Raw genomic sequence first — 21978 nt, 5'->3', positions numbered from 1 at the left:
GTACGTGTTTTATAAAGGTAAGTAATGCATAAACTATGTCATCTAATTATCTATCTATCACCTATCTATCTATCTATCATTATCTATCTATCATTTATCTATCTATCTATCCATCTATCTACCTATTCGTCCTGTAGTTTTTGACCTGGCAGATCTGGCTCTTTCCTAAAGTCTTGGGGAGAAAGAGTGCGGGGGAAGGGCAGAGACGACTCAGCCATTTCCACAAGACCAGCTTTTAATACGAGTGTGATTGGAAGCACAAATAAATAAACGCCAGAGAAAATGGAAAAACCAAACCAAACCTCAGGACATCAAAACCCAAATTCAGAAAACGAAATGAAACAGATCTCCGACAGACAGACAAACAAAAAAAAAAGCCCGCCAAAGAAACAGAATCAGACTGTACAAGCCGTGTCACAGGGAGAGCAGAATGACGTGGGCACCGCGGATGAGTGCCCGGGGCAGCTGTGGAGGGGAGGGGGGGTGGCCCTGATCACCCTGTGGGCCGGCTTGGGGAGGTGGGGGAGGGCTCTGTGGGCAGGTTAAGAACCTTCACAAACTACACAAGGACCGGACGTCGTCGAGTTCTGCGGTTTCCCTCTTGATCGTGCAGGTGTGATTCCAGCGTGGCCTCGTGGTGACTTTGGGGCTGGAACCTGGTCCCCCTGCACTGCTGCAGAGGGACTGCTGGAAACCGCACGGAGGAGGGTCAAGTACAGAGACAGATGTGGAGGCGGTGCCGTGAGGACTCAGAGCATGCAGTTGCTTTTTACATCTGGCAGTGAGATGTGACGGCAGGTCGGTTCTCGGACAGTTCCAGAGCGTGACTCACTTCTCCTAAGAGGGACGCGTGCGTGGCAGCAGGGCCTGAGGACACGTCGTGCCAGACGAGGCTGGAGCGAGGTTTTGACAGAGAGTTTGCTATGTGTGCAAAGGGGGCTCTTGCTTCTTTCCGTCGGTCGGCAGGGGCCATCCCACCTGAGCCTGCCGTCCCCTGTTCTGGTCCTGGGCCTCAAGGTCTGTCTGGGGGGTGCCGGGCGGTCGGAGGGCTGTCAGCAGGCAATCTCCTCCAAGGTCCCCAGGGCCGTCTGCAGGGGCACGTTCACACTGTGGCTGATGGTTTCGGAGTGGTTTGGCATCGGGTCACAAGTGCTCTGGTGGGAAGGGGAAAGTGGGCGTTGATGCTCATTCAGCAAAAGTTCATCACGATGCCCCCCGGGCAGCCCAGCCCAGGCCCCGGGAACCATGCTGCCCACTGTGGGCTCCCCCGGGGCACAGCTGCTCCGCCCCAGACACCTCCCGCGCCGGCTTGCCATCCTGGTGCATGAGGCTGAAGGGGCCTCATAGCCTTTAGAATCCTCTCCATTCTCCACCTAGGCACACCCCCACCCCCACCCTGCACCCGCAGAGTGGGGATGGGGCTTAGCGACTGGTTTGACCTTCTCTCTAGTGGTCCCCTGAAGTGTCACCTGAAGCTACATCTGAGTGGTGTGTGTAGCTTTGGAGCTTGGATGGCCCTCGCCCTTGGGGCCTCTGTTGGGTCAGCCTGGGCTGGAGGAGGGGTGGCCTGTGGCCAAGCCTGGGGCAGGGAGTGCCAATCGCTGAGGCCAAGCAGTGGAGGCCTCTGACAGCCAGAACCCTGACCCCTGATCACAGCTGCCCGAAGGACCTTTAGGTTAGGCTGGCCCCAGGGAAGAGTTGTCTTGGGTCCCTGAGCAGGGTGGGGCTGAGATGGCTTTGAGTTTTCCAGGTGATTCCCAGGCTGCGGAGGGCTGGAGGCCGGGAGGGATGGGAGCAGAATTCTGTGCCAAGGATGCGGGGGAGATTTGATGAGGATGAGGATGAGGCTGGGGGAGGGGGAGGGGCCAGAGGGGAGGCTAGGCTCTGAGACATTCTGAAGGCCGGTGGGGGAGGGAGCCTGTACTTGCTAAGCGCTCATTATAAACTAGGCAAAGCTCATGGCTTTACAGGCCTGGCCTCGCTTCATCTGAATGGCACCCCCTGAAGCCCCAGTGATTTAGCAGATGATCAGAAAGGGAAGTAACGAGCTCCCAGCCGCTACACATGGCTGGGAAGCGGGGACCTGGGATCCAGGCAGGTAGCTGAGTCGAGAGCCTGGCCTCCTTCCACACTGCCCTCTCCTCAACAGAAGCTGTCTTCTGTTCAAGCAGAGGCTGCAGGGACCCGAGAGAATCAAAGTGAGATTTTTTTAGCCTGGGAGATGGGTAGAGAAATAGTGTCTGGAACAGAAGTGGGAGCCCAAACAGGAGGAGGGGGCTGGGATCCATTTGGCATGTTATGATTTTAAGGGGGCAAGTGGCCACTGCATGGGGTGGTCTCTTGGGGCCGGGTGCTGACTTGGTGAAAGCCAGCGATACCTGCAACCTTCAGTGGAGCCCGGGGTCCAGGAGCAGACTTAGGGACGGAGAACGAGCAGCTTAAGAGGTGCTGCCCCTCTCTGGCTCGAGGAATGAGAGGCAGAGTAGGACAGTGGTTAGGGAGGCTTTGTGCCCAGCTCTGACACTCACCTGCAGTGTAACCTTGGTCTCTGAGCCGCGACGGCCTCATGCACAGAATGGAGATAGAAACAGACCTTCCTCTAGGGTGACTGTCGGGTTGAAACAGCGTGGCGCTCTTAAGGCACTTAGCACGGTGCCTCACATGTACCAGGCATACAGCGGTTAGCAGTTCTAATGGGTATCATTGCCACTACCAAATTCACAGGGCACCACACCCTATGTCCCCTTCAAGATGGGGTAGAGTACCAGGGACATCCCTGCTTGTATTCTGCCACCCTGCAGAATAAGGGAGTGGACCTACGCAGAGCCTCTCCGGTTCTCCCAAGGCATGAGAAGAGGGGCGTGGCCTCTGGCCTGGGAGAAGCTGGATTGGTCCAGGCAGAAGCATCTCCTGGTCTCCGCTGCATCCACGGCTTACTGCTGGGTTCTGGGGTGAGTCTCAGAGAGAGGCTCAAGGCTCAGTTGGAGTGTCCTTGGATTTGGGAGCTGCAGAGTGTCACGAGCCAAGGAAAGGTGTGCAACGAAGCTCGGCCCGCCCTCCGGCCCCACCCGGCCCCTGCATCTGGGTTAACACGGCCTGTATGTGCCAGAGGAACTAACCAACCTGCAAACCCCGGGCTGCCCTTACCACATTCTCATCGTGGCTCCCTTCCTCCTCTTCTTTGCCAAGCAGGTCTAATAGCTTCTCTTTGATCAGCTGCAAGAAAGGCAGGAAGGGGGTGGTCAGGCCAGAAGAACGGCGCCAAGGTAGAGAGAGAGAGAGAGACCTCCCTCCACGTGGCCGGGCTGGGGCCCCTACCCAATCTTTGGGCTGAGATGGGATTTTGGAGCAGGAGCTAGAGTTTGGAGGGGGTCACGGGAGGGCCTGGTTTCCCAGTATGGCTGGTTCCCTGTCTGTCCTGGGGGGACAGAATTACTCATCACTTTTGAGGCCTGACAACTCCACAGTTCACAAGATCGGGATACACCTGAGTTCTCAACATTTTATTCTTAGCAAGAAAGGGTAATTACTAAATATGTTCCCTGGTGCGATTCAATTTCTGTGATTTTGTATATCTTTTCACAAAAATGAGTAAACAAGGCAGAATGAAATCTGGCTGTGGGACCCGGTTTGGGAACAAGGTCACCATGCTGAGAGCAGGATGTGGCACTCTAGAGGCCCCTGGTCACCGGTGCCCTCCGGCTCCCCGCAGTGACTGCCAGCGGCCTCTGGCCATCGCCAGTCCCCTCTGGGACGCAGGCCACTGCTCTGCAGGCCCCGTTTGCTAGGCTGAGACTCAGGTGGTCCTGGGGACGGTGTTGGGCCTGGACTTCCCTGAGGGATTCTGGAGTCCCTGGAGCCATCCCGGGGCTGTGGGGAGGGAGGCAGTAGGAAGGCTGACGTGCACCCGGAGCGCTCAGAGACTGAAGCCACTGTTTGCTGTGTGAGAAGCTTCCAGAGGCTTTGTCCAGCTGCCCCCTGAGGGTGACAACTCCCGGACAGTTAGTGGCCAGGAGCGGCAGGGGTGCCCTTGCTCTTCCTGCTCAGGACTGATGAGCACGGCAGGAGTGCTCCTTCCCGAAACCTGCCTGGACCACGGAGGGCGCTGCTCGGGTGACGGGCCACCAGGAGGGCAGGGGTGTGTGTGTGTGTGCATGACGTGTGCATGTGGTGTATGTGTGTATTTCTGAGCAGTGTGTGTGAGCACGGTATAACTGTGTGTGATATATGTGTGTGGAGTGTGCGGTGTATGTGTGTGCAGGTGTTGCATGTGAGTGTGGTATAAGTGTGTGTGATGTGTGTGAACGGTGTGTGTGTGTGTGCATGTGGTGTGTGTGTGGTGTACGTGTGTATTTGTGAGTAGTACGTGAGTGTGGTATAAGTGTGTGTGGTATATGTGTGTGCATATGTCGTATGTGAGTGTGCTGTAACTGTGCGTGATGTGTGTGTATGGCACGTGTGTGAGTGGTGTGTGTGGAGTGTGTGTGATATATGTGTGTGCATGTCATATGTGAGTGTGCTGTAACTGTGCATGATGTGTATGGCACGTATGTGAGTGGTGTGTGTGGAGTGCGTGTGGTACATGTGTGTGCACATGTGGTGTGTGAGTGTGGTATGCGGTGTGAGGGTGAGGGTGCACACACACCCGTGTCTGAAGCCCCCTAGCAGCAGGAGGGGCTCAGGGCTGTGGCCTCAGCACAGTTTCATCCTCTTCTTCTCATCCCTTCTGCTCCCTCCCTGTGAGTGTAGACAGCCCTGAGGATAGGCCTGTGGCTTCTGTCTCTCTTACAACCATCCCTCCCCCAGTGCCTAGGAGGTGGTGATAGACAATATCCATGGACAGGGAGGAGGAGGGGCCCTGGGGGAAAAGAGGCCGTGCTCTCCCCCATCCACGCTTTGGTTCTGGACGTCGGGGCAGGATGAGGGCACCAGGTCGTTCCCCCACGAGCGATCCCAAATCTTACCTCATAAATATAATCAAAGAGCTCTAGTATTGTAAGGATACTAGCACCAATAAACAATCCCATCTGACCACCAATATCACCTGGAGAGAGAGAGAGAAGACAAAGACTTGGCTTTCCTGACAGCGCTTCCGAAAGGGGCGAACAGACTGAGAACTCGGAAACCAGGCTTCCTGAATGGGTTCCCCTTCCCGGGGGGCCTGGGCCTGGTAGCTGGGAGGCCAGGCCCTTGACGCGTCCCTCCCTCACTGCACAACTCTGAGAGCTGGTGGGTTTGGTTTTCAGCACCCATGGGGATGGGAACTAACCTGGATGCTTTTGTGGGGGGGGCCTGGAATAGACCTCGTGGGCCGACAGGCTTGTTCAGTTCTGTTCAGAACCACACTGGTGGGGCTCAGGTTTGGCTCTGGGCTGGGAACAGATGAGGTGCGTGTGGTCCCTGGCCTGGGTGAGGACACAGTCTAGCTTGAGACGTGTGTCAGGTGCCCTGAGTGAGGGTCTCTGGAGCAGTAACACAAGAGACACCCCCCAATCATGACATGGGCTTTGGGGCCACCTTGGGGCCTCTCTCACCCTTGGGATAAGGCCGTAGGAAGCATCTCCCTATCTCCCCACCTAAAGGTAAATGTTCAGTTTGGTGTCTTTCTAGAGTAGAGGTCCTTGCCCTGGATGTTGGGCCCCACCGACCAAAGTCTTTCTAGACTGGTCTTCGGATCCCCCTGCATCAGACTCTTGGGATACTTGTAATCAGTGTAGATGCCTGGACCTACCTGAGGCCTACACAATCAGAGTCTCTGGGGTTGGGGTCTGGAGGTCAGGATTTTAAAGTTCCCGGGTGGTTCTCTGGCCCACCAAACTTTGAGAACCGCTCTCCTGTGGGAGCTTCCAGTGGCTGGAGACCCCCTGAATTGAATGCAATCCATTGTGTGTGCACCTGGGCATTTGCAGAGGGAGAGTCCGTCTTTCACAAGTTATTATCAGATTCTCCAGGGGGTTCTGATCCCCCCAAAGCCCCAAGCGCTTCGTTCCAGAGGCAGTGTGGCGGAGCAGGGGGCTCTGAGGTTGTGAGTTTGGAGGGTGGCCGCCAGCTCGCTGCGCGGCTTTGATAAGCCCTGACCTTCTCAGGAGCTTTGCCTTCCGGGGACATTTGGTGGTGGAGGTGGTCAGGGGGTGTGGTGGTGGTTGGAGGAGATGAACTGTGAAGTCCTTTCCAGCTGTGACCTCTGAGACTGGCAGCTGCTGGGCTGGGCTGGGCTGGGCTGGGGAGAGCGGGTGCTGTTGGGGGTGAATGTACCGTCCTCCTGGAGATTCCAGGCTGACCTCTTGGTCTGAGAACTTTTGGATGAGTACCTCTGCCCACTCCTCCTCTGATTATGGCTGGAGAAGCCCAACCAACACATCCCCAGGCGAACAAGCCATGACGATGGGGAGGCGGCTCTTCCTGGGGGGACCTGGTTTGGGGCTCAACGTGGCTCGCCTTCACTCCTCTCCTGCCCCTCCGCCCCCTCTAATATCCTCAGTGGAGGCTTATCGGGGAGTGTGCACAATGCATGTGCACGTCAGGAGTGGGGCGTGTCTGTGCGTGTGTGAGCCGTGTGGCGGAGCGTGGGGTATGGGCCTGGGCTCGCCGTCCGCGAACACGTGTGGGATAGAAGCAGGCGATACGTCTGACCACCGACAGCTTTACATAGGCGGCAAGCCACGTCTAGGGTAGCTACACGAGTGCATCCAAATGTGGCTTTGTGGGAGTGGGCACGGTGTGTCTGAGTGAGCATGTGTGAGCATGTGCGGGTGTGAGCACGTGAGTGTGTAGGCACGCAACTTGTGTGCACGTACGTGTCTCTGTAGCCGCGTGGCTTGCATGTGGTCCTGTGAGGGTGTGTTCACCGCGGGAGGGGTGCGCTGTGTGCGGGGGGGAGGGGAGGGACGGGCCCGATTGGGTGCCGTGGCTCACGGTTTGTGAGCAGCATTTGCTGTCCTCACGGGAGGTACAGATGGCAGCGTGATTTGCACGGCGGGCTATTCTGGGTGGGAGCAAGATGCTGGGAAAACGCTCTCTCATCTCTGCTGCAGGGACCAGCTACCTCTCCTGGCAGATTCGGGCCTCAGGCCCTCGTCGCTGCGTGTGTGTGTGTGTGTCTGAGTGTGACTGTGAGCCTGTGTAGGGGAGGGAAGGGGAGGGGAGGGGAGGAGGCATGTCCTTGGTCTTCTTTAGGAAATCAAGGTGGCAGGAGCAGGGCTCTACCACCAGCTCAGGGCATGAGGCCCTTTGGCCACAACCGTCTCCAAGGCCCAGGTGATGACCACCTTAGCCCAGCGGGCACCCCACGGTGGCCCAGTTCCCTAGCCTCCTGGGAGAGGAACAGACACGCTCAGATGGTGCCACAGGGTAGGCCCTGGGTCCCTGGCATGGTGTGTCCAGGTGCCAGAAACTACTATTTATGGACCTCCTGTGGGCTGGGGCTTTTCCACATTTAACCATCACGGCGAACTCACAAAGTGAGTTTTATTAGACCCATTTTACAGATGAGAAACCTGAGGTTCAGTGAAGCCACCTGCCCACGTTCTCCCAGTTGGTGTGCAGCAGCCCGTGGCTTGCTCTCCCCTTGTACTTCCAGGTAGAAGGTGTATGCCTCCCCGCCCTCACCCAGGATGCTATTCTCACCTGATTCAGTTCACAGAGACAAGAGCTATTTTTCCTCGAAGCCACAGACACCAGATCCTTTCTTGAGAGTGAGTGGGAGTTGGGGGACGAGTCCAGAGCAGGTCTTTTTAACTGTGCACCTGCAGGGGTCTTGTGAGTTTTACGCTGGGCTGGGACTGTGTTGAAATTAACTTCCTGCATCCATCATGTGCCCTCGGGGCCAGGGGAGCTGGCCCTAGGGTGGGGTGGCAGTCAGGTTTGTAGATTTCTGGGGAATGCATGGCCCTTCTGTTGTGTTTGACAAAGGGCTCTCAGTCCAGGGGGCACCGGGCCTTCTCAAGGCAGCAAAATTGCTTTCCAGTGGGGGCTCCATGGGGGACCCTCCCTGGGCCCACTGCCTGGGACCACCCACAGCTCAGCCCTCCCTCCACTTGACAGCTCTTTCTTCCTGCCATGGCCCCAGGGCTCTGACTCCAACCTGGGGGCGGAAGACCATAGAATCCCAAGAGGATGGCGCTGGAAAGGCCCCGAGAGACCGTCTAGCTCAGCTACTTCATTGTGTTGATGGGGAAACTGAGGCCTAGACTGGGACATGAACTGGGCCTAACACCTCCAGCACGTGGAGTTCTTCCCATTCTGGGGCAGGAGCAGTGCAAAGGGAAGAGGGAGTAAACCGCCCACCAGCCCATCCCCATGAGACGCGGACATTTGTGCAACAGACACTCTGACCTACCAAGTAAGGCAGCAACTTCGTACGCCTTCTTCTGTTCAATGGTCTCATAATTGAGAGCCTCAAAAAATATATCCAGGACGAGGATGTTCTCTCTGCGGAGGAAATGTCCAGTGTCATTCGCGGTGAGAGCCATCAGGATCCACGGGGATCGTCTAATACAATTTCCCCACAGACAGATGGGGAAACTGAGGCCCAGGGAAGTGAAACAACTGGCCCAAAGTTAGAGCTGGTTAGTGGCACAGCTGGGGCTTGAACCTGACATCCTGACTCCCAGCTCAGAGCTCTTCACGGGCCTGGAGGCGTATATCAGCTGTCCCCTTGGCCCCTTATTGCTAACGCCCCTCTCTCTCTGCACCCTTTCCAGGAATCCTGCCTGGCCTCCAGGTCTCTGTGCTCCCAGAGGGTCTGCCTGGGCCCTTACGTGCAGGTGAGCTCAGCACTGTCTTGACAAGGCTTGCCCGCCTGCCCCCCGCTGACCTCCCCGGCCCGCTCTGGAGAGGCCCCCAGTCCTTACTGGGATTGATAGCAAGCTCCTCCTAGTGGGGGCCCTACCCCGGATGGCCAAGTCAGCTGCAGGGACCAGGGAGGGTTTTTAGGGAGAAAACCCACACCTGGTTGCAGGTGTTCTGATGGAAGCACTCCGGTTCTCTTTTGCTCTTTTGGGCAGATGTGTGCACGAGACACATCTAGGCAGGAGAAGTCATTACGGCCGGCACAATGTCTGTGATGGTGGGGCCTGGCACCTCCTACAAAGTTCCCTGGCTCCTTCCACGACGTGGCTCACAATGACCTCAGTGCTCCTTGTCCTCAACCCACAGGGCAAAAGCCGTCCCAGGATGAGGTCTGGTGACGGTGTGGGCAGGAGGGAGAGGGTGGGCGAGAGGAGCCCTTTCCCTGCGGGGCTCGCCCAGGTGCCATTCGCAGTGTCACCCTCTCTTGCCTGGTTTATGGCAACTGCTTCCCACCTGGCTCCCTTCTGCCCACCTGGCTTCCGGTCTGTCCTCTATCTGCCGCCTGAAGGGTCTTCCTACAACCGCTAAACTAATCCACGTGACGTAAAATTAGCATCCAGTTCCTCCATCACTCAGGCTACATTTAAAACGCTCAGTAGCCACATGTGGCCAGTGGCCATCATGTAGGACATCACAGATAAAGAACATTTCCAGAAGGTTCTACCTAAACGGCAAATGTGAGCCTGTCACTCGCCTGGTGGAAGTTCTTCTGTGGCCGCCTGTCCTCTTAGAATAAGTCCACTCCCTGCGTCCCACCCCCGCCCAGCTCAGCCTGCAGGATCCTCTACCTTGGACACAGCCACCTCCCCCAGCCTCCCCTTCCCGTAATCTTGTCTGCCCTTCACTGATTTTCTCTGCTGAGCCTCTGCCTGGGACACCCTCTGCTCCTGTGTCTTTCTTTCACTTATTCTGTTAAAAGATATATATATATTTTTTGAGCGTCAACTCTGTGCCAGACACTCCACAGCAGAGAACAAAACAAGAAAGTTTCCTGCCCTCAAGGAGCTTCACTTTCGTGAAGCGGGCAAGTTAATTTCAGGAAACACACACGTGCATATAGAATTACACACGGTGGTGTGTGTTATAAAGGAAAACACCAGAGTGCTTCCAGAGAAAAATGACAGGAGGGGACTAATTTAGTCGTCCGAAGAGATGACGTTTAAATGGAGACCCGCACAATGAGGAACCAGCTAGGTGAAGAGTGAGAGGAAAAGCATTCCAGGCAGAGGGAACAGAATGTGCAAAACCTGCCTGGAAAACTCCTCTACATCCTGTAAAAACATCTCTGGATTGACATATATACACTAATAGGTATAAAATGGATAACTAATAAAAAAAATGCAAAAAGAAAAACATCTCTGAAGCTTTCCTTGACAGCATCCTTACGCAAGGTGCGGCCAGCCGCTTCTCTTATTACCTGCATCAGCCTATATAGCTTTCAGTTTAGTACTTGTCTCTCCACCAGACTATAAGCTCCTTAAAGGCTGGGGCTGCCTCTTAATCTGCTTTGTCTTCATATCCTGAGCCTGAGCACAGAACGTGGCAAACAGCAGGTGCTCAATTAATGTCTGCCAAATAGAATTAATTGCTTACCTTGCCCTCTTCCTCGACTGCCCCCCATGTTTTCCTAGTTCATCCTCCCCCACCTCCATCCACCATGTCCACTTAACGTACGAGATATATTTTTCTGATTTGTTAAATTTCTTCTCGAGGTACTTGGCTGACGTCTTGCTGGGGATCTTCACCATGGAGAGCTCTTTGTTGTAGCGGGTCAGGTTGCAGGGTGTCCTGCAGAGACAGTAATTACTGTCCTTTTCCGCCAGCAGACCTGGAGGGGAGAGGGAGGCAGGGCTTAGTCAGGTGGACCTCCTGGCCCAGAGGAGCCAGGTTCCCGCAGCAGAGGAGTGAGCTGGGAGGAGGTGCCATCCGGGTAAATGAGGGGTGGGGGGCTGTGGAGAGAAGGAGGGCCGGGCTTTTGCTACAGGTTGATGAGGGTGTGAGCTCTCATAGAACGTGCCCACTCTTTCTCTGTTACTCTTGGTCCTGTTTTCCTTCTGCTTCCTTTACTGTTATGTCACCCTTTGTAAATCTTTGAAAAGGCACCACTTTTGGAGAATGGGCTCCAAGGGAGTCCCGGACCCCTCACCTTCCCAGGGCCTTCTTCTCTGCTCCTAGTCTCAGTTCTCATCTACAAAGGGGGCTGTTCTCCAAAGGCAAGTGTGGGAGACCATTTTCTCTGAAACTCTGGGCTCCGTGGTTCTCCCTCCAGGGCTCCCATATAGCCAATGCCCACCTGCTCTGCTCGCTGGTTTAGGACGCGGAACTGAGTCTTCGCATCCATTGGAAGTCACTCCTTCTCCTTCCCGCCAGCCCTCCCGGAGGCGTCTGGACCTGTGAGTCCAGAGCTGCTGCACTTAGATCCAGCAAGGGCAGCTGCTGAACGAACTTGAGTCCGGATGATTTAAATACTCTCTGCTTGTCTTGGTTATAAATCATTTCCCGGGGCCGGAACAGGTGGGCACGTGGAGTGGGTCTAGCTTGGGGGCTGCAGCTTGTTTGTGTGATCTCCCTCACTTGGAAGTTTTCCAGGGTGGGGGGTGTGGACCAGCAAACACCCAGCAGAAGGAGGGGGAGTAGGGGGGCGCGCCTGGCTCAGCGGAGCATGCAGAGACAGGACAGCCTTGGAATAACCGCCAGAGTGTGCGCGGGGAGATATCGCTGATCTCCTTTGGTGCCCACCCGGACGCTCACTGCCCATCCTCTCCTCATCTCTGCCCGCTCCTCTGCATTCCGCAGTGCTCTCTGCTCCCCCGAAACCCACTCCTTCCCTACCCCCACCTCTCTACCTCCTTTCTTTCCCTAGTCTGGTTTCCAGCCCTCATCCACTTGCATCAATTCCCTCCCCCACCCCTCTTCTCCTTCCTCCTCTCCATCTCCCTCTCCCGTCCCTGCAGGGATGCCACCCTTTCCAGCCTCTTTCCCCTCACCCTTCCCCACTCCCCTTCCCCCCATCTCTCTGCTGCACCCGGAAGTTCTCCCAGGTCTTGATCGCAGCCCCTCCCCCATCATTCCATCTGGCCCCTGGTACTGACCTAGGGCAGGCTCTGCACACTCCTTGTGTTGCTCAGGGGTACAGAAAGGGGCATCCCCTGCAAAGAAGAAAGACAGGGAGAGGTACTCAGGCAGCAACCCCTCCCCTCCTTGGGCTGGGGGAAGGGATTGCATCCGGGTACCTTGGTAACCTAGGAGGGGCAGCAGTTCACCAGTGGATGGTCAGAAGGCAGCCATTGATCAGGGCTGCCTGGGGGCAGTGGGGGAGCAGAAGACTGGGTTCTGATCTGCTCTGTGATAACAAGGCTGGTCTAGCTAACTTCTCCCAGATTGCACAATCTGGCTTACGTATGTGATAGGAAAGCGTTGACAGTCAAAGTGGGGAAGCAGTGGTAAGCACCTACTAAGTCCTGGGCATGCATTGTCCCCTTTAACCCACACGGGTACCTTCGGAAATAGGAAATACTGTATCTGTTTCACCCAGGAGAGAATTGAGGCTTAAGAATCCTGTTTTCCCAGGACATCAGAGCTAGCGGTGATGGAGGTGGGCTTTGAACCCAGGTCTGTCTGATTCCGAGGCTAGGGCTCTTTCCACCACACCACACTGCTGTAGGGGAGTGAGGACTGCTTTGTTAGTCTCCTCTTTGCTGTGCCCTTAATTCCACATTATAATTGAGATGCCAGTAACAGTGTCATGGGCGGGGGGTGGGTGGGGGGAGGGAAATGATTAAAATCTCTCCTGCTTGCTTTGGGCTCAGGTTCCATGGGGAAACTTCACTGGCTGGTGATCCAGTCTGAGCATCAGGCAGGTAGCATTTACCAGTGCTCAATTCTCTCTGGTCTCTGTAGAAATCCAGAAGTTTTTTTTTTCTTTTACCAAGTGCTAAAGTTAAAGCCCACCACGATATCTTTTCCTTACCTTCTCCCTAAACACCTTTTTTTTTCAAGAGCTGAAGAACTGATATGCTTCCTCCTTTCTAATAATAAAAATTTAACTGATATGTTTCCCTTTTTGCTCTGTCTTCTAGGAAGCTCAGAGGTAATTTTAAAGGTCGATAATTTTAAATTTAGATTGCTAGAGAAATTACTGATCATAATGCACTAATTTAGAATTGAGCTCTAAGGATGTTCATTTCAGCATTTGTTATAACAGAAAACAATTGGTAATGAACAAAATGTCTGATATCAGGATTTAGCTAATAAACAAATGAAGTATGATATAACCATGAAATTGTAGCCATGAAATATAACAGCAAAGTTCCCAGCACATAGTAGGTCTTCAGTCAACAGTACTCTCGATTCCCTCTCCCCATGTGTTAACACAATCACCACTGACGTTTGCAATTGACAAAGCTTTCTTTTTGGCCGCACTGCGGAGCTTGCGGGATCTTAGTTCCCTGACCAGGGATCGAACCCAAACCCCCTGCAGTGGAAGCGTGGAGCTCTAACCACTGGACCACCAGGGAATTCCCAACAAAGCATTTTTATATCTTAGCCTAATTTTATCCTCCTAACCACGAATGATTGTGTTTTAAAGATAATGGAGGTAAGAATAGAGAGGTTTAGTAACTTGTACCACGTCACACAGCAGTAAAGTGGAGGAACCTGAGTTAGAAGCCAAGGCCACTGACTTCAGCCTCAGTCATCCTTCCTTCCATGCTGCGGTACCAAACTCTTCCTGCCCCAATCAGCCCCCCTCCCCGCACTCCACTTCTGCCTCTGACAAGCCAACTGCCTCTAATGATGGCTACATGCATTGTTAGTCTGACAACAGAAATGTCAGTACACACGCATTCATTTGCTGGCTGATGGACTCTTGCCTAGCTTGAAAGAATGCTAGACATTTGGATGCAAGAAGGGAAACATCTGGAGGAAAGCAATAACCATCTGGATGTTTGAACGTGTACCACACCAGGATGCAAGAATTGTAAGCATCCAGATATCTGGACACTGAACTCTAGGAGGGAAGAACAGCAAACAATTAGCAAACACATTGAACATTGGGAGGAACGTTCTCCAAACACCTGACCACTTCTGGACACCAGGATGCCACCTTGGTTGCCAGACTGGATGTTTCCATCCGCCCTCTAAGCGTTTGGGCATCAAATAACAGTCTTCCCAGAACAGCATCCCTTTGCATCCTCGTGGAGTGGGTGAAGAGTTTCCCATCAGGGTGAGAAATGCAAAGAAGGTCGCAGGTAGTCCTGGGCCCCTGTGGCTGCCCTCGCCTGGCACTGACCTGGCATGTGGACCATGCGACAGTTGCAGTTCTCCACGATGTAGCGGGTCTCACAGTCAATCCGACAGGCAGTGATGCTGTAAACAGGAAAGAAGTCGAGTCCCATCTCCGAGGACCGGCACTCGCCCCACGGCGGGGGCAGGTATGTGAGCTACAAGACAGGAAGGAGGGGGCAGCAGTCAGCCCCAGAGCTCCAGCCTCGACAGGCCCAGGGGCTCCTTCATTCACTTACGCAGCTAACAAACCATTATTGAGCATCTACTACATGACAACCTCAATTCCGTTGACCTCCCAAGCCTTCTACGTCTGGCTCCAATACCAGTTTTCCTATCTTATTTTTTTTATAACCTTCTTATAAATGCTGATCTTCTCAAAGTCTCTTACACGGGCCACATCTTCCCACTTCCACAATTTGTCATCTCCCATCTCTCAGCAGCAGAGAAATGAGATAAAAATTTGGGGGCTCTTCCTCTGGGGGCCCCTCCTTTCTAGGATTTTTCTTCCCATTTTTTTTTAGCTTTTCTGGCAACCCCGAACTCTAGCTTGAGACTTTTAAACTCAATGACTGCTGCTTTCTGCTTGAACTCTATCTACAATATTCCCTTAGAACTCGATGTGCCCTCAAAGGAGACATCAGGTAAATAAATGTGTATTTCATCCAGTGTGATTCCCTTCCTTCAAGGGCTGTATACCCTCCAGTTTCTGCCTGTTTTTAGTCTCTCTCCAATGCCATCAAATAGTACTTTTGAAATATTTTGTCCAGAGGTTATAATTGTTATTTCCAGAAGGGTTAGTCTGATATAAGCTGCTCCACTATTACTGAGAACCAGAAGTCTCTCTATGTATTTTATTTAAGACTCATAATATTCCTTTGAGGGAGCTGTTCCTATTCTCATTTTATTCATGACGAAACTGAGTACCTGAAAGGCTAGTAGTCTGTCCAAGATCACACACAGAGCCAGTGGCCGAGTCAGCATATGGACCTAGGAATTTCTGACTCCAATCTTGCCCTTGTATACTACATTGTCTCTATAGGAAATTGATGAAAGGAGGGAGAAACACTCCAGAGAGGACCTTTCAGAGCCTTTCTCTTCTGTTTTTTTTTTCTAACAAACAGCTCCTTTCTTCTTCCTTTCCCATGAAGGTTTGCATTACTCTCTCATCTTTCTTTGGAGTTCATGAGCTGACCAGGCTTTTGCACAGATTTCCTGCATGACTTTGGATAAGTCGCCGCTCTCCTCTGGACCTTAGTTTCCCCATCCGTAAAGAGAGAGTATCTGGGGGTAGGTTTGATAGTCTATGATTAGAATGGATTCAGTCCCCTACATTGCTCAATATTGGATCTATAAGCACACAAACTGAGTTTGGGAAGAATTCATAGTGACTTTTGGCAAGGCAGGGGGTCTAAAATGATGTAAAATCCTTTTGGGAGACTGTCATTTCTTTTTCTTCTTCTAAAACAATTTCCCACAGTGGGTGGACCAAGAATGCAGCTGGTGAAGCTCGGGGGATGCGTTACTGTTTGTTCAGGGTCAATCACTTCCCTTGTTTTATACAGAGGTCGTGATCCAGATACCATGGCTACCCTGCTGTGGCTGGTTTACCATTTGTCCCATCAGATTTTCTGAAGCCTCACACACCACAGCAGCTGGAAAATCGCAGTGTGTACGGCATCAACTCTTGCTTACCAACGAGTGTCTGAAAGCGGGTTGGAGTATTTGTTTATCCTGGGTAAGCGAAGCCTCAGGGGGACCCTGAAGCACTGTCTTCAATTATCTGAAGGGCTGTCTCACGGAAGAAGAATTAGATTTGTTTCCTGGCATCCCAAGGGAAAGATAGACACAAGAACAGTTGTCCTAAGGGAAGTGGGGACGATGATCATATTTATTGATGTCGCAGGCACTGTGGTAGGCACAGCACATGCATTCTCTTATTTAATCCTAAAGAAGGACAAATTCTGTCTCAATTTTCTAACCTGCTACTATGATTCAATGATAACATCCCTATCTTGAGGGTGAGGTCCCCATCATGAGGGGACCATACAATTACCTGGCTGGGATGGGAAGAGAGAGATTCAAGTACTGCATGTGCAGTTGGAGATTCTAAAATCTCTTAAAGCCCTTATATCCAATCATAGACCCTACATCTATAATTGTAATTTGAGAACTAGAGACAGTGGAACAAGTCAGACAGAACCTTGAACCTCACTCTTTCATGGGCTAGTTGTGTGACACTGAGTAAGTGACAAAGCCCCCCATCCCCCAGCCCCCGCGTTTAGCCTCCTCATCGGATTAAATAAGTGCCCAGCAGCTAGTAGGTACCCACCAAGACTTAGTTCCTATCCCTTTCCCTTAACAAACGTCTTCATGTTTTTCTACCCTTTCATTCATTCAACAAATAGTCCAGCTCCACCTCTGCTCTCCTTACAGTCTGGTTTTACAGACTAGCGAAACTCCATCCTTTTTGGCTCAAGTTATTTTGCACTGGGTTTACTATAAGAACTCCTGCCAATGCAGATGTCCAAGTCAAGAGGACACCAGGCTGCTGATCTAGGGGTCTGGAGCTGGGAGAGAGATCTGGGCTGGAGATGTAAATGTGTGTGTTTGTGTGTGGCTTTAGTGGATCTTGAAGCTGTGGGGTGGACGAGTCAGCCCAGGGAGAGAGGAGAGACACCAGGATTGAGTCTTAAAGTGTTCCTGCATTTACTTAACAACTCACCCGTCCTTAGCCTTTTTTTTTTTCTCACTGTGCCGTGGAACTGGTGGGTTTGCACAATTGCTTACATTTATGAGCTGAGCAAAGAACTCAGAACTTTTGTGATGGCATACCCCGGTACTTGCCTGTCATCGCTCCACTGTCTTGAGGCTTCTCCCCACAGTAGTTTTCATTTTCTAGAGAGAACTTTGTGTTTGCACCCTCCCTGCCTAGGGACGCCCTATGCTGTTCCTCAGCCACTGGCTTTCCCAGCCTCTCCCAGCCCATAGATCCCGAGGTGTGCCAGCAGGTGGCGCTGCAGTTAGCCTAGCTGCTCAAGGCGGGTCTCTGTAGTCAGAGATGCTGGGAGGGAGACTGTCTCATAGGACCTTGCCAAGTTCCCTTGGCCTTTTCCTTGTGTCTGCAGCCCACAGAAGCCTTGGCTGGGCTGCTCCTAAGGGAGAGATGCTGTGACGATGATGAGACCGCCTAGGAATATGTTCATTCTGCTCCTGGAAAGGGTAGAAAAGACCAGAGGAGAGACAAAGGAGGAGGGAGACAAGGAGAGATGCCCACTGAGCTCACCTGGTACCCACCTGGCTCTTTTGTCATGTCAGCCGCTTGGGCTTTTGATTCAGGGGCTGGACACGTTGCTCACCTGGACCAGATCCCTTTAGGCTCTGGGATTCCCCTGCAGGTTCCTTCCCAGGGCGGGGTCGGGGTCTTCGTTCTGGCCTGCTTGGCTTCCTTCTCTTCCTCGCTAGCCCACCTGGCCGAGATTCTCTGTCTGGTCCTCTGTCTGCCGGGAGCACCCATGTTAGGAGCACGTGCTCTGTGGTCAGACCCAGCTGGGTTGGAATCCTGGCTCTGCCACTTGCTTAGTGGGGGACCTCCTCTTTCCGCATGAGAAGCACCCTGAGATATTAACTACTTCAGAGGGATACTGTGAGTTTTGAACATAAGGTACGTGTAACCCAGCTGTGGCCCTTGGCTGACGTCTTCCAGTCTCTGTTCTGTGTCATATGGATAGGATGTGAAACTCAGCCCCTTGTTCATTTCCACAGAAAGCCCACTCACCCAGGGCATTAGAATATAAGGAAGGTGTCAGAGTCGGAGGAGGGTCTACATCAGAGCAAAGCTCCTTCACCTTGCCTAAGCCCAGCCCCTCTCCATCTTTCTCCTTTCCTTCCTTCTCTCCCTCCTCCTTTCTCTCTCCTTATGTGCTTTGCCACCCTTTCCAGGAGCAGAATCCACTTACTCTTAAGTAGTTGCATCATCCTCTGTCATCTTGGTAACATGGCAACAACCTTTCCCGTGGAGTTTCAAGGAAAGGCACTTCCCTCCCGAGGAGGAATTCTAAAGCCAAATGTTATCATGTTTTTTTTTGTTTTGTTTTGTTTTTTTCTGCCTCGTTCTGTAACAAGACGAAACATCTCCCAGAGTGCCTGGTGAATAATAGATGCTGAATGAACCAGAGACGTCGTTGGCCTCTTTTCTCCCCACTAGGGTGCTGTCTCACCGTGTACAGTGACCGGGCAACAGAGCTGGTCGTGCTTTGCATCCGTAAGACAGATATTCGCTCTGATGACCGGAAACACAGAAGCACGCCCCGATGACCCGTGGTGCACACTTATTTTCTGTTACTCCTGGAGTCTTCCCTCTGGGATATCTGTGTGTGATTGACCGGGAAGCTAGCGTGCAGCAGATTTGACCACTTCTTCGTGGTTGTGCCCGAAGTGAAGCAGAGTGGGTAGCGTTGTGAGAGGAGCATTGCTGGGGCTTCCAGTGAGAAGGGCGGAGTGCGAACACCCAGTGAGGTTCCAGTGACTTATGTGGTTCCTTGGGCAGGAATTGTGAACTCTGAGCCTTGTTTAGCTGCTCCATAAAGCGAGGGGTGTGGACCAGAGAGCTGCTAAATGCCTCCAGAATCTTCAAAGTTTCGAGTCTATGTGTCTCACTTAATACAAACCGGGATAAAGGGTGGGCAGAGGGGGTGGGCTGCTCTCCGATGATTGATGGGGTCTGAATATTTGGCTCACAACGTGTTTTCTTCCCTCCGGGTGTTTGGTGAAACTGATCAAGATGAGGCCAGAGTGGCCCTGGATCAGAGTCAGTGGGAAGCTTTCACTCTGGGAAAAACTGCCTTGAGAGTGAAGGAAAAAATCCCCTTTGTGAGCTGTTTTCCAGAGAAGAGAGTCAGCAGGGGTGTTCGGCTCGCTCAGTGAGGCTCCCATGGATGAAGAAGTGCTCAACCAGAGGGAGCTGGCCTCGGGGTGCAGGGAACAGGAGTCGGGGTACAGTCTGGGCTGTTACCAAAGGCTCAGTGGGGCTTTTGTAAGCCCAGCCAGCCCAGTGGTCCAGCCTAGTTGAACAAGCACTTCATTAACTCCTACGATGTGCCAGGCACCGGTGGGCACTGGGGCTAGAGAGGTGAGTAAAATGGGGGTACCTGCTGTCCAGGGGCTCCTGTTTGCCACAGACCCCTCCTGCCACCACCTTAAGGTGTGTCCCCAGATTCCCAGGGCCTGTTCTCTTCTTCCACCCAAGCCTGCACAGCTGGGGGCAAGTGGGAAGAACATGGTGCCACCACAGACAGGCTGTGTGGCCTTGGCTAAGTAACTACTCTGGGTCTCAGCTTCCTTATCTGCAAAACAGAGCTAATTATCTGTAACTCCCAGGGCCTCCCTGAGGGTTAAATGAGACAATAGGTGGGAAGAGCCTCACGGAGCAGCGTTTCCATGTGTTTGTTGAGTCCTAGGTTTGGGAAGTGCTTGTGAGAGTCCTTCATTAAAGGTATCAGTCGGTGGTCGGTTCCACATGCATTTCCTAACTGGCATCCCCCTCTTCAGCTACACTCGTATCTCTTCCTGTTCACTGGATCTCAGGCCTCTAGTACAGGGGCTGGCATATAATGGGTGCTTGATACTTATTGAATGAATGAGTGAATGAATGAATGAATTGCACCACCCTGCTTTCTCCCAGCCCCAGTACAGAGGATAAGGGCAGGGGGCTGCCCTCTCCCAGTCCAGCAGGAGCAGAGGGTCCTCCATGTTGGTCTCCACTAGCTCTGCACTGAGGTGGGCTCAGCACCAAATCACATCTGAGTCCTGGATTAGCTGATGGCAGGTTTTCCTGTGTGATCTTGATCATGTCACTCAGCCTCTCTGTGCTTCTCTGTTCCATCTGTAAGGGGCAGGGCCCTAAAGGTATGGTGCTCCGAGAGGCCCCAGGTTCTAGGATCGGTGGCCTCGTGAGGTCTCCCTGCTCTTGGCCATGCCCTGTGATCACCCCCCCTCATTTTCCCACCTTCTACAAGTACAAACTTCCCCCTGGCCCATCCAGATGGAGGGGAAATCAGAGCCTGCTTGCTTTCTGAGCCATAATTTTTGGTTTGATGTTTTTATTGCAGCCCGCGGAGTGATTTAAGTGTGTTCACAAATGATTATACTGTGCTCCTTTTAAACAATACTAAAATCAAATAAAATACTAAAATCAAATCCACCAATCAGTCGGTAACACAGGCAGAAATGGGGTCTCATGGGAAGCATGTCCTTGCAGGCAGCACAGAAGCAGTGAGGCGCCCGCCCCCCTCCCGCCCCATCCCCGTGGTTTTCGTGAGTGTTCAGTCCCCAAGGTCAAAGCAGGAGAGACGGCACCAGGAAGAAGCAAAAGTCATCGCAAAGAGACTGAGCAATAATAACCCCTCCCGGCTGGAGACCCTGTGGGAGGTGCTTGTAAGGACAGCGTCTCTTTCAACCCACACAATGACCCTGTGTGAGTAAGAACTACTTGCCTTAAAGACTCACTGTAGACTAATTGATGGTATAGACACCGCTGATATTTGCTGAGCCCTTACTCAGCACCTTACTTGGACTGATGCCTCAAATCCTTACCATAGCCTTGTGGGGTTGGTACTTTTATGATCTCCATTGTATATCCTGGGAGACTGAAGCGTTAAAGAGACTGTGGTCATAGACAGTAGGAGGCAGAGCTGGAACTAGAAGCCAGCAATCTACACGTTTATCAATGTGCCGTGCCTTGCCTTGCCTTTTACCGCAGTGGGTGGGGTCCACAGGAAGCAGAGGCAATTCCTGGGTGGGTGGATGGAGGCTGCAGCAGAGATGTGGGGATGGGAACATGGGTTCTTCAGAACCCAACATGGGAAATGTTGCACGGAGTCATTGAACAGTGTAGCCCTCACAACTACTTTGCCAGTTAAATATTATCATCCCCATTTTACAGACAAGCAAACTTCAGTAACTTGCCCAACACCACACAGCTAAGACGTGGCAGAGGCAGGAGCCAAAACCAGGTCCGTCTGACTGCAAGGCTCCTGACTGGGGGTCAGGGGACAGCCTCATCTTGGCTGTGCTGTTACCCTGCTGTCCTCTCTGGGGGACATAGCTTTTTCATCTGCAGCATCTGGGTTCAGAATAGATAACTTCCAGGTGTAGTAGAGTATAGGGGGTGGTCTATAAGGCAAACCAGATGACTGCACCCCTCCCCACATCCTGCACAAATGGCAGCCATCACCAGTGGATCACAGATGTGGTGTTAGGACTTATCTAAACACTGCCGTTTGACTGAAATCAGAACCGAGAGGAGATGTTGTATTTAGGGAAGCTTCATCTGCAGGAACCATCAAACTACACATGGTTAACTATTCGCATAGACTAGATAAGACTTATTATGTACTATATAAAATACAGAACGTGAGTTCCCTGCAAGAACGGGAACCACAACCTGCCCTCTTGCGTAGGAGCGTCCCCCAAACGGCATTTGGACCATTTGGACCACAGGAGGATTCACCCAATCAGAATTCAGCAACACCCTGGTCCGGTCCTGGGGTCACACACAGAACTGCTGGTTGTTCTGGTTGGAAACTAAATAGTAGTAGCTGATGCAGCACTTCAGCAAGCAACAAAAATCAGTTTAGAAAGTGAATTACCCATGGTTTGTGACTAATAATGAAATAATGAGGTTATATCCATTGTAAAAATGTCTGCGAGTGGGAGAGAATGTGACAAGAGCAAAAAGTGAATTGTTTATTCAAAAAAGCAAGAGTATCTTTTTCAAAGACTATAACTTGCCTCATTCTAACGTGACTTTCACCTTGGGCTTTGCTGGCTCTAGATATGCCTCTG

General features: G+C 52.5%; 1 protein-coding gene across 2 annotated transcripts in view; it reads right to left on the bottom strand.

Moving 5' to 3' along the window:
- Positions 1 to 217: 217 nt before the first annotated feature.
- The window catches only part of ASIC2 (acid sensing ion channel subunit 2), a 1027155-nt gene continuing 1005394 nt past the window's right edge, over positions 218 to 21978 (bottom strand). For both annotated transcript variants that reach the window (XM_059907612.1, XM_059907611.1), the window contains exons 4-10: positions 14141 to 14291; positions 11943 to 11999; positions 10525 to 10678; positions 8339 to 8430; positions 4965 to 5044; positions 3148 to 3216; positions 218 to 1154 (exon numbers count right to left, since the gene is read on the bottom strand). In XM_059907612.1, the coding sequence (XP_059763595.1) occupies positions 1053 to 1154; positions 3148 to 3216; positions 4965 to 5044; positions 8339 to 8430; positions 10525 to 10678; positions 11943 to 11999; positions 14141 to 14291 (705 nt within the window). In that variant the 3' untranslated portion in view covers positions 218 to 1052. The remainder of the gene's footprint in view (positions 1155 to 3147; positions 3217 to 4964; positions 5045 to 8338; positions 8431 to 10524; positions 10679 to 11942; positions 12000 to 14140; positions 14292 to 21978) is intronic.

The sequence above is a fragment of the Balaenoptera ricei genome, chromosome 20 (assembly GCF_028023285.1).
Source record: "Balaenoptera ricei isolate mBalRic1 chromosome 20, mBalRic1.hap2, whole genome shotgun sequence".
NCBI classification, from domain to species: domain Eukaryota; kingdom Metazoa; phylum Chordata; class Mammalia; order Artiodactyla; family Balaenopteridae; genus Balaenoptera; species Balaenoptera ricei.
The sequence above is the reverse complement of the archived record's forward strand: the minus strand, read 5'-3'. Positions and strand labels throughout refer to the sequence as shown.